The sequence below is a fragment of the Sardina pilchardus genome, chromosome 8, assembly GCF_963854185.1.
Source record: "Sardina pilchardus chromosome 8, fSarPil1.1, whole genome shotgun sequence".
Classification (NCBI taxonomy): Eukaryota; Metazoa; Chordata; class Actinopteri; order Clupeiformes; family Clupeidae; genus Sardina; species Sardina pilchardus.
In genome coordinates this window covers 28,542,927-28,555,426 of record NC_085001.1, presented here as the reverse complement: position 1 = coordinate 28,555,426, position 12,500 = coordinate 28,542,927, and the positions used below count along the sequence as shown (strand labels likewise).

The window sequence follows — 12,500 nt, the reverse complement described above, 5'->3', positions numbered from 1 at the left end:
TCAGTGGGAACGCCCTTCGAGGAGAGATGTTAGGAGGCACCCTCTGTAAAGTTTGACTTCCTGAATGACCAGTTTGACAAGGTTTGACTTCCTGTGTGACCATGTAGAAGCTGCTGGGGAACTCGCTGCTGAAGTTGGAGGGGGATGACCGACTGGACATCAACTGCACACTGCCGCTCACCGATCAGGTATGGGGTGGGGGGGGGGGGGGGGGGGGGGGGCACTGCTGCTCACCGGTCAGGTATGGGGGGGGGGCACAACTGCTCACCGATCAGGTATGGGGGAGGGGGGGGGGGACACTGCTGCTCACCGATCAGGTATGGGGAGGGGGCATCCATTTGCTTGTTTGGGTACCTGTGTCACGCCTCTCTGAATTTGGGAGTAAAATATGTTAACCGCTGTGTTAAGTATTCCATTCATGTGGATTTCACATCTCGCATTCTCCTGACAGATGTCTAAATGGACATAGATGTGCATACTGTATTAAATTATACATATAGCCTTACTGCCCTTAATCTACTCTACTACTGTATTTATTCTTATACATAGCTGTCCTTATTAGTCAGGGAGCCATGGGGTCAGACCTGGCTTTGTCGGTTAAAGTTTTTTTTTTTGCAGAATCTAGTAGACTAGGGGTACCTCTTTAAGATTTAAGAGGGTGCCCGGTGATATCCCTTGGGCAATTTCGTATATTAAGCCTTTCTTGTCCAATGTGTTGACTATAAGGCGGATATACTACAGGTGAATAGGGTAAAAAAATTAACAAGCAGATATCACTATGAAACTTAACCAGTTGATTACTTAGATCAATATGAAAAATAAATGTATTACAAGTTTTCTGAAATTTAATGTTTGAATATGCAAATTAGGTATGATGTAATTAAATATGCGCTGATTTGCATAAACGTAAAAAGATCAAATCTGAACATTGGATAAAGCCAGTTTCAATTTTTTTCTTTTCATTTTGTTGACATAAGAGATGAAAAGTATTTTAGAGAGGGAATTATGGATATCTCATTTAGTTATTCAGTAAATCAGAAAATACTATACCAGCCTTTAAAAAATCCATTTTCGCCATGTTTTTTGGAATAAAATGTCATGTAAATCAGGCTAAGAATAATATATCAACAAACCCCTCTGCAAAAACCTTCTAAACATGGTTAGGTATAAGACTGAAAAGTTTGGTGTATGTAGATGCTTGTGAAGTGGAGATTTTGTTCTCCGAGTGAGAGAGGAAACTCATCCATATCCGCCTTATATTCAACACATTGGACAAGAAAGGCTTAATATACGAAATTGCCCAAGGGATATCACCGGGCACCCTCTTAAATCTTACAGAGGTACACCTACTCTACTAGATTCAGCAAAAAAAAAAACTTTAACCGACAAAAGTGAAGTGTTCCTTTAAGGTTCTCGTGAGCTTTTGGCAGACCAGACCAGTCACTAAGCCATGGGGTCAGGTTGCAACCAACCCAGGTCAGACCTGGTTTTGTTGGTTAAAGGTTTTTTTTTTGCTGAATCTAGTAGAGTAGGTGTACCTCTTTAAGATTTAAGAGGGTGCCCGGTGATATCCCTTGGGCAATTTTGTATATTAAGCCTTTCTTGTCCAATGTGTTGAATATAAGGCGGATATGGATGAGTTTCCTCTCTCACTCGGAAAACAAAATCTCCACTTCACAAGCATCTACATACACCAAACTTTTCAGTCTTATACCTAATCATGTTTAGAAGGATTCTGCAAAGGGGTTTGTTGATATATGATTCTTAGCCTGATTTACATGACATTTTATTCCAAAAAACATGGCGAAAATGGATTTTTTAAAGGCTGGTATAGTATTTTCTGATTTACTGAATAACTAAATGAGATATCCATAATTCCCTCTCTAAAATACTTTTCATCTCTTATGTCAACAAAATGAAAAGAAAAAAAATTAAGCTGGCTTTGTCCAATGTTCAGATTTGATCTTTTTACGTTTATGCAAATCAGCGCATATTTAATTACATCATACCTAATTTGCATATTCAAACATTAAATTTCAGAAAACTTGTAATACATTTATTTTTCATATTGATCTAAGTAATCAACTGGTTAAGTTTCATAGTGATATCTGCTTGTTAATTTTTTTACCCTATTCACCTGTAGTATATCCGCCTTATAGTCAACACATTGGACAAGAAAGGCTTAATATATGAAATTGCCCAAGGGATATCACCGGGCACCCTCTCAAATCTTAAAGGGGTACCCCTAGTCTACTAGATTCTGCAAAAAAAAAAAATGTAACCGACAAAGCCAGGTTCACCTAAATTATGGCATTTGGCTCCCGGACTATATTCTATTCTTACTGTTTTTTTATGTTATTGTTGAGTGTTGCAAAGATTAACCGGAGTCAAATTCCTTGTTTGTTTATGCAAACCTGGCCAACAAAGCTGATTCTGATTCTGAAATGGACAAATGTGCTTAGCCGGATTATAATTCTCGCCATGAAATGGGATTTAAATAGTCTGCAATTTTGGCTGATCGTTCACTATGATAAATGACAATTAAAAACTCAACAGAATATAGATTTCCTCTGCTGCACACTTCAAGCAGTTTGGGAAACACTGTTATACTGTAGGATGGTAAGGTCATGCTGATGTACAGTATTGTTTGGCATCTGATGAGTGTGTGTGTGTGTGTGTGTGTGTGTGTGTGTGTATGTGTGTGTGTATGTCCAGATCGTTCTGGTGGGCTCTGAGGAGGGTCTGTATGCGCTGAACGTGATTAAGAACTCGCTCACACACATCCCCGGCCTGGGCAGTGTCTTCCAGATCCACGTCCTCAAGGAGCACGAGAAGCTCCTCATGATTGTCGGTGAGAAACGCAAACACACACACACTTACGCAGGCACGCACGCGCGCGCAAGCACACACACACACACACACACACACACACACACACACACACACACACACACACACACACACACACACACACACACACACACACACACACACACACACACACACACCACTGCACCACAGACATAACCCTACCATGAAGGCAAGGGTGTCTACAACAGAACGTATTTCAGCCCAGTCTTAAGAACTCCTCACACCACTCAGCTCCACTCAATACACAGGACCTACACGACTACTAACTGTATTGTTACTACAATTGATAACAATCGTGAAATATGCCCCGTCCACAGACCTTTAATTTTAATAAACACATTGATTCAGTATATGGTACTAGTCACTGTCCTTCTATTACACTCTATTACAGTGTTATTAAAAGGTAATTACATATATATATATATATATATATACATATATACACTCGAAGAAGAGATGTGTCATTTTGACACATTATGTGTGAGCTCAGGGACGACACGATTTTGTGTTAATTTCGTGTAACTACAAAAACAATATAAACAAGCAAACAAAAAACAAAAAGGTACATATTTTTGTAGATACACATTCTATTTGTTGTTTTGAGATAGCTGAACTTTGTAATTCACCAAGCCAGCCACACAATTGCTGTGTTGAAATTGACACAAAATGTGTCGTCCCTGAGCACACACATAAATGTGTCAAAATGACACATCTCTTCTTAGAGTGTATATATATATGTTTATATGTCTATGGTAATTACATTGTAATAAGGGTACTATAACAGTGCAGTAATGCATTTATAGAGACTTTTAAAAACACACAGGAAATGCTCAACGAATAGTTCATCAGTGTTAGCGGTCATGTCAGTAAATGTTGTAATGTGAGCGATTAACCCAGTAGTGTTGTTGTAATGGGCCTGATAAATCAGTAAGAGTTGTTGTGTGTAATGTGTGTGTTTGTCCTGTAGGGGACGAGAGGGCGCTGTGCCTGCTGGAGATTAAGAAGGTGAAGCTGTCTCTGTCCCAGGCCCATCTGCCCACGCTGCCCGAACTCGCTCCCTTCATCTTCGAGACGGTCAAGGGATGCCACCTGTTCTCTGCGGGCAGGGTAAGACCATGGACTACGCATGCAATATGATCACAATGCTATGTAGTAGTCCCATACACATGCAGTATGAACACAGTGTTATGCTGTATGATTAACATATTTCACATGTTTTTATCCATTCAATAAACAGTTACCAAAAGTAACTGTCAGAATTTTACTTTTATATGTATGTGTGATTGAAGTCATTAAGTTGGTGTTAGCACATGGTTAGTTAAGTTATGACGACATTCTTAGATATACTGTAACTTGATAACCAAACATTGTGCACCAGATCATATTCAGTCATTGCCCGTCATTTCTGATGTTTTCAGATTGACAACGGATCCTGCATCTGTGCAGCAATGCCCAATAAAGTGACAATCCTACGCTACAATGACAATCTCAGCAAGTTCTGCATCCGTAAGGTAAAGTGAGCGTCCAGTACCGTGCAGTTCAGTTCCATGCAGTAATTTGAGGGATATTTGCTGGTGTGGATAACGAAGCTTTACAAAGTTAGCCTGAAGCAGAATGCATAACAGAATTCATTCACTGATGTCCTTACAAAATGTAGCATATGACGTTTACTTCATGTTTGCAAAGAACACTATTGGTCCTGTTTCTGGCAATCCTAATGGGCCTAGCAACAATCTTTGGTTCACCACGTTTAAAGGTACATTATGAAGAGTTTGATTCCAAAGTGCTATATATCCGTTTTTAAAAGCATAAAAAAAGTCATGTTATTTAATTGTGTATTACAGGAAATATCAATCAAATTGCAGTTGTGTTGTTTTGATTGAGTAAAGATAAATCAAATAACAATATCCAAAAACATTTCTACTGAAATTACTGAGAAAACAGTATATATAGTATATGTATGTACTGTATACAGTATATTTATGAAAATGTATTGTTAAACTCCAAACTAGAAACAGAGCAATTGCCTCATACAGTTTTAAAGTATATTGTGTGTCCTTAGATCGAAGTGAGTTCATTTTAGCAAGGACTACACCAGAATAAGACAGCGGTAGTGCGGTCCAGGGCCTCTAGTCTATTGCTAGAGCATGGTTGTACTATGTTCCCTTATGTCCATCCCTATGTTCTATGTTGCTCGGTTTTCCCCAAAAGGGTCCTGTGTTCCCCGGTCGCAATACATACTGGGAAAGGACCCTTTTTGGGAAAAGCGGGGAACATAGGACCCTTTTTAAAATATAAAAAAGGGTCTTACTGTATGTTCCCCGGTCCCATTCAAAGTGGGGAACATAGGACCTGGGGAGCATACTGTAGGTAGGCCTACGCTCCCGCTGTATCCAGATAGCATTGAGTGGTAGTGCTGTAACAATGGTGCTTTGGTTCCACAGGAGATCGAGACACTAGAACCCTGCAGCTGCATCCTCTTCACCAGCTACAGCATCATCATCGGAACCAACAAGTTCTACGAGATCGAGATGAAGCAATACGTGCTCGAGGGTGAGAGAGGGAGTGATAGAGGGAGAGAGAGAGTGATGGAGAGAGTGATGATACATTAATAATACATTAAGCTGGGATCAGACCTCCCGATTTTGATGGAGCACGGAGGATGGTGCATCCGTGACAATCTTGGGAGAGTCCAAGGGAGTCAATGGTAGTTCCGGCGTTCAGTCGTGGCTGGAATCGTTATGTGTGTTTGGATAACAGATTTGAATCCTTTGCAATTCTTTCCGATTGCGATTCAATCAAACAAGTATGATATTTCCATGGTCGCCATGGTTGCAGTTGTGACATTAAACAACCAACAGCTGAATCGTTATGTTTGCGCTCATGACTCATTCTCAGTCGTGCCAGACTTTATCTGTAGGTCAGGTCTGCTCAATTTCAATCTCGTTCTTATCGGGCGCAATTAAAAAAACAAAACAAAAAACAGAAGGTTTGTTCCCAGCTTTTGGCCAGTACCAGAGTGAGTCACTAAATACCATAGATTGACACAGCTCATTACACTTTCATTGCAGTTTAGCTGAGTGTTTCTTTGAGTGTTTCTACTCAGTTTAGCCGAGTGTTTTAGAGGTGTATGTGTGTGTGTGTGTGTGTGTGTGTACGGTCGAGTGTGTAAAGTGGGCCTGCTGCTGTTGCAGAGTTCCTGGATAAGAACGACCTGTCCCTGGCGTCGGCGGTGTTTGCGGCGTCTGCCCACAGCTTCCCCATCAGCATCATGCAGGTGTCCAGCGCCCCGCAGAAGGAAGAGTACCTGCTCTGCTTCCACGGTCAGTCACCACGTCCTGCTCACACCATCAACACACACACACACACACACACACACACACACACACACACACACACACACAGCGCCCCGCAGAAGGAAGAGTACCTGCTCTGCTTCCACGGTCAGTCACCACGTCCTGCTCACACCATCAACACACACACACACACACACACACACACACACACACACACACACACACACAGCGCCCCGCAGAAGGAAGAGTACCTGCTCTGCTTCCACGGTCAGTCACCACGTCCTGCTCACGCCATCAACACACACACACACACACACACACACACACACACACACACACACACACAGCGCCCCGCAGAAGGAAGAGTACCTGCTCTGCTTCCACGGTCAGTCACCACGTCCTGCTCACGCCATCAACACACACACACACACACACACACACACACACACACACACACACACAGCGCCCCGCAGAAGGAAGAGTACCTGCTCTGCTTCCACGGTCAGTCACCATGTCCTGCTCACACCATCAACACACACACACACACACACACACGCACACACACACACACACACACACACACATCACACACACACAACGCCCCGCAGAAGGAAGAGTACCTGCTCTGCTTCCACGGTCAGTCACCGCGTCCTGCTCACGCCATCAACACACACACACACACACACACACACACACACACACACACACACACTCAGCGCCCAGCAGAAGGAAGAGTACCTGCTCTGCTTCCACGGTCAGTCACCACGTCCTGCTCACGCCATAAACAAACACACACACACACACACACACACACACACACACACACACACACACACACACACACACACACACACACACACACACAGTGCCCCACAGAAGGAGGAGTACCTGCTCTGCTTCCACGGTCAGTCATGTCCTGCTCACGCCATCAACAAACACACAGACACACACACACACACACACACACACAGCGCCCCGCACACACAAACACACACACACACACACACACACACAGTGCCCCACAGAAGGAGGAGTACCTGCTCTGCTTCCACGGTCAGTCACCATGTCCTGCTCACGCCATCAACAAACACACACACACACACACACACACACACACACACACACACACACAGCGCCCCGCACACACACACACACACACAGTCTGTCTGGCACAGCAGTCAAGAGTTTAATATACAGCGAGATGTTTTATGATCAACTGGATGGCGGCACCACTTGAGCGGCAAGATCTTATTAGTTAACTAAGAAACTAAGAGAGTTTGATTTCACGTTTTCCTTTTTTTACATCTGTGTATCACTGGTTTTGTGTGTGTTTTCTGTGCTGCTGTATGAAGAGTTTTCTGTGTTTGTGTTATTCCACATGTGTGTGATACCAGGGGTGTGTTTTGTGTTCCACTGTGACAGAGTTTGGAGTGTTTGTGGACTCGTACGGCAGGAGGAGCCGTTCTGATGACCTCAAGTGGAGCAGAGCTCCGCTCGCTTTCGGTACACTTCCTGCTTCAACTCACCCAATCAGACCAACACAAATATATAGTTCTGAATACATATAAATATATCTATAATATAAGTAAGTAAGTAAGTAAGTAATTTATATAGCGCATTTAACATGCTTTAATATATACGAATATATATCACTATACTACCCAGTCAAACCAACACAAATACTGTATATAGTTATGAATATATACAAATGTATGTATGAGACACACATGTGCATAATTTCATACACATATACTGTATAACTCATCTGATTACCTTACCAGTCTGGATGTGTGTGTATGAATATGAACATAAACGTGTTTAGTGTGTGTAGTTTTAGGCGTATAAGGGGCCATATGTAATCTGATATCTGATATGTTCTCATCGCAGCGTTCCGAGAGCCGTATCTGTTTGTGACGTACTTCAACTCTTTAGATGTGATGGAGGTCCTGAGTCATTCTCCTATGGGGTAAAACTAGTCTTTCCTCTCTGGCTAAGGGTACTTGATGGGTCTATATATATATATATGAAGTACTGTATATGAGCAACATTGTCCAAGAAAGCATCCGGTGCTTGGAAGGAATCAAAATTCCTGAACATTTGTTACTCATAATCACAATGTCCTTCAAACAACCCCTTTTCACCGTACTCCAATGTTGTTCATTTCTAAAGGTGTCAAAGAACTCGTCTAACTTTCAACAGATGTTTCACAATGCTTTGTTGCCAAATCAAAGAGACAGAAGTGTTTGCTTGGTAAGCTATAACCTGCAGTTGATCAAAGACAGGAATAAGCTAAACAGACATCTCGGCCTGCAAAAAGCCATTTCAGGGAGGTAGCCCTCCTATTTCCTAACCTCATCTTCCAATAGACTTGGGATGTCTGCCTAAAGTTAATCCAAGAAATGGAAGTGTGTGCTTTGTGAATAGACACAGTATGACCTATGACCTGTGACCTTTACACTCTCCTGTCCTGTGCTTTGACCCCCCCCACACACACACACACACACACACACACACACACAGACCGTCAGGGTGGGCCCACCTGGACATCCCGAACCCGCGCTACCTGGGCCCCGCCATCTCGTCCAGTGCCATCTACCTGGCCTCGTCCTACCAGAACAAGCTGCGGGTCATCTGCTGCAAGGGCAGCCTGGTCCGCGAGTCTGGAGAGCTGCACCGGACAGGCTCCAACCGCAGGTACACACACACACACACACACACACACACACACACACACACACACACACACACACACACACACACACACTTAAAACTAGGCAACTATTTGACAACTGGTTGGGGAAATTATGATTTGAATTTAAAATAATTTTTATATGATTATGTTGTATCTTTAAGAATGAAGATTGTCTTTGATTGTAGCCCCTGTGTGTGTGTGTGTGTGTGTGTGTGTGTGTGTGTGTGTGTGTGTGTGTGTGTGTGTGTGTGTGTGTGTGTGTGTGTGTGTGTGTGTTTGATGTACTGTAACCTGCTAATTCATATACCATGCCATGTCTCCTGTGTCTGTGGCGTGCCTGTGTAACCCGCTGCCGCTCTGCTCTGGTCACCCCAGCAGGCTGGAGCCCGGCGACAGCTCCGACGTGGACGCTCTGTTCTACGACCACAACAGCAGCCCCAGCAAGCGCGGGCCGCCCACCTACACGGAGCACATCACCAAGCGGCTGGCCTCGGGGCCGTCCAGCCAGGACGGAGGCGGCGGCGGGGGCGGGGGGGGGGGCCTCCACCGCGAGCCCAGCACCCCGCACCGCTACCGCGAGGGCCGCACCGAGTTCCGCCGCGACAAGTCGCCGGCGCGCCCGCTGGACCGCGAGAAGTCGCCCGGCCGCGTGCTGGACAGCCGCAGGGAGCGCTCGCCGGCGCGCTTCGACGAGCAGCGGGGCAGCGGACGCCTCCACGCCAGCTCCAGCTCCGTCCGCACCCAGCTCACACCTGTCAACAAGGTACGCCGTCGTCACGGCAACTATAAGGATTTGTTATTTTGTCATCCTGTTTACATTGTGATGTATACTGTGTGTGGTGTCTTAAGCTCACTGGGACCTTGAAGTTCCCCTTGGGGATCAATAAAGTATCTATCTATCTATAGATCTACATTATAGAGGCCTAGCTGTCAGTGGATCTAAGTGTTAAAATGACATCTGATAATCTTCTACATATCTTGATAGATCATTTCAACAAGCTGTGCTTCCCTTTTTATCTTTTAAAGTGAAACCCTCTGCTGATCCACTCTTAACTCTGAGCTACATGTATGTGTGTGTGTGTGTGTGTATGTGTGTGTGTGTGTGTGTGTGTGTGTGTGTGTGTCTCCTGTGTAGGTGTGGGACCAGTCTTCGGTCTAAGGACCTCGCCAGTGGACCCCAGCAGGAGGAGAGGGGCAATAAAGAGCTAAGAGCCATAATTGTACCCCATGCGGGGGCAAACCCATTAACATACCCCACAGAGGGCAGATCATCGGCCCCGCTGCCTGTGCGATGCCCATTTGCCGTTCCGCCGCTTTTCCGTTTCAGACGCTCTCTTGCACAGTGGACCTCCTTCCATTCTAGAGTGTCACCATGACGACGCATTGTGTGTTTGTTTTAAAATATTAAAACACTTAACATGCCGACTTATTTCATAAGAGTGATTTAGCGACGCCCAAAGCCACAAGCAACGCGCAAATCCATTTTGCGCATAATCTTTTTCCTCATGTAAAATTTCTCTGGAATTATTCTTCAGATTGAAGTTGGCATTCAGTGCCCTGGATGTTTCAAGTGTAGCAGGAAGTTGTGCATTGTAAACACATGGGGAGGGTGTGTGTGTGTGTATGTGTGTGTGTGTTGCTTAGGAAGGTCACTGACTCTGAAGGTGAAAGAAGACACAGAATTATAAACCAATCTTACTGAGCCCAATGCTAAAGCACATCGTAAGGCAATTGCTCTGTCGCTAGCCTGGACACTTTTAAGAGTTTGGGTTTTAAACGTGTATGTAACGTGACACAAGTTATGTGTCCTCTTACTCCTCGGCGATGATTTGTTGGCCAATTAATCAACCAGCATGACACAACATCAACTGTAACAGTTATTTAAGAAGAAAAAAAACGTTCATTTGTTGGCGGATGTAATGTTGAGTTTGTGCAGGGCTTTTTGATGTATATATCTGGCATGATCTTACTGGTATACAGTTTAGCTCCGTATCAGCCGAACCCGGACAGTAAACTACCCACAGCAATCACATTCATTTTAGAGTGTTAAACTCCAAAACTTCCAGTCTAAGGAGAACAGTTCTACAGCACAGCTCAGCTAGCCAAATGCTAACCGACAGAGCAGTTGCCCCCCTATAGGTTTACCATTGCTTCAATACTGTAAATAGAATCATCTGTTTTTATAGTCCAAGGGTATAAGGCTGGTTGAGCCGAGACTATTTTTATGAACAAGGTGTTTGTAATGAGTGTTGAGACCAGTTTCCTACTTGAACAGATGAAAATGATCAAATACTTTTGAGAGAGTGGGCCTATAGTTACTTTGGGAAGTTATGGCTAATACCTGACTGAGTTAATATCATGGAGGGAGAGAGCTGGTTTCAGCTTGTAATAAATAATAATAATAAAAAAAGGAGACTCAGTATGTCCTGCTACAAGTGTCCTTGTGCTGTTCCTGTAAACTTGTACTTTCTTGAGGTTATTAGGCGTTTGCTTACTGGGGGGTATTCCAAGTAGGCTATGTGGTTTAGTGACAAACCTGGGTAAGATAACTCTGAGTAAGTGGTAAACCTGCTAATACACCTAACAGAACAATGCCACAGGACTCTTGTTGTAGGTTTACAACTTACTCTGAGTTAACTTACCTACGTCATCACTAAACCACATACTTGGAATACCCCCTTGGACTCATTGGGAAGCTGGACACCCCTGCTATGCCAAGTGACTTCCACTGGACAGTTTGGTCTAGCGCCCTCTGCTGCTTAGATGACGGATGTTCCTCTCCTTCCCCTTTCCCCCCGTGCTGTGACCGTTAACTTCCATTTGCCCTCAGGGTTCGTTTGGGACTCTTATCGCTTCGTTTTTCTTGTGAAAACTTCGCACTACAACAGCCGAAACTGCATCAACTGGTCTTCAGAGGAGGGTGTCACCAAAAATCGGGAGCGCTCACGTCACAAACTCGAAGCATGAGATAATCTTTCTCGATTTTCTTTTTGTTTTGTTTCTTGTCAAGTTATCACTTATATTGTGTATTTGATGAGTACAGATATTGATGTTTAATGATAACAAATTGAGCTTTACCTGATTTGTAAGGGGAAATTAAAACACAACATGATTACTCAAAAGATGCTTTGGGATATTTTTTTTTCTCCACCCAGGTTACCATTTCTGCAGGACGGCTATGCATGTATTAAGTGGCACATTCAGATCATATATCATTGACTTAAAATGTTACTTTTGCAATTACAGTAACTTCCTGTGTATAGCCACTTTGTGTAGAAGCCGCAGGACAGTGTTTTATGCAAGCTCAAATACACAAAACCATATATAAATAATTCCATATTAACTGCCCCCCCTGCATTATCCTCATAGCTGAAGAAATTGAGCAAAATCAGCGTACAAGCCGCTGCTAATAGTTAGAAAATTATGGGTAGCAACTGGATGTTGAAAATGGCATTAAACAAAGACCACTACAAAAGGTGTCTAATAGTTGCTATGGTACGCACGCTAAGCTAAAGGTCACACACACACAGGCCCGTTCTCAACCTCTCTCTTTGATGCTCGGCTCCGAGGCCCACTGTGAAGATGCACTGGAGAATAGGAACACACAGAGCCCGGTGACAGTGGAACAGGGAAGTGTTGTG

The 12,500-nt window shown here is 43.8% G+C and overlaps 1 protein-coding gene across 1 annotated transcript in view; it reads left to right on the top strand.

The window, feature by feature from the left end:
• The window catches only part of LOC134089167 (citron Rho-interacting kinase), a 79,388-nt gene extending 67,413 nt beyond the window's left edge, over nt 1-11,975 (top strand). Inside the window, exons 30-40 of the mRNA XM_062543516.1 lie at nt 108-188; nt 2,716-2,851; nt 3,839-3,978; nt 4,290-4,382; nt 5,316-5,424; nt 6,066-6,194; nt 7,590-7,670; nt 8,055-8,133; nt 8,688-8,861; nt 9,235-9,622; nt 9,995-11,975. Coding sequence (XP_062399500.1) covers nt 108-188; nt 2,716-2,851; nt 3,839-3,978; nt 4,290-4,382; nt 5,316-5,424; nt 6,066-6,194; nt 7,590-7,670; nt 8,055-8,133; nt 8,688-8,861; nt 9,235-9,622; nt 9,995-10,018 — 1,434 coding nt within the window. The 3' untranslated portion in view covers nt 10,019-11,975. The remainder of the gene's footprint in view (nt 1-107; nt 189-2,715; nt 2,852-3,838; nt 3,979-4,289; nt 4,383-5,315; nt 5,425-6,065; nt 6,195-7,589; nt 7,671-8,054; nt 8,134-8,687; nt 8,862-9,234; nt 9,623-9,994) is intronic.
• The last annotated feature ends 525 nt before the right edge of the window (nt 11,976-12,500 follow it).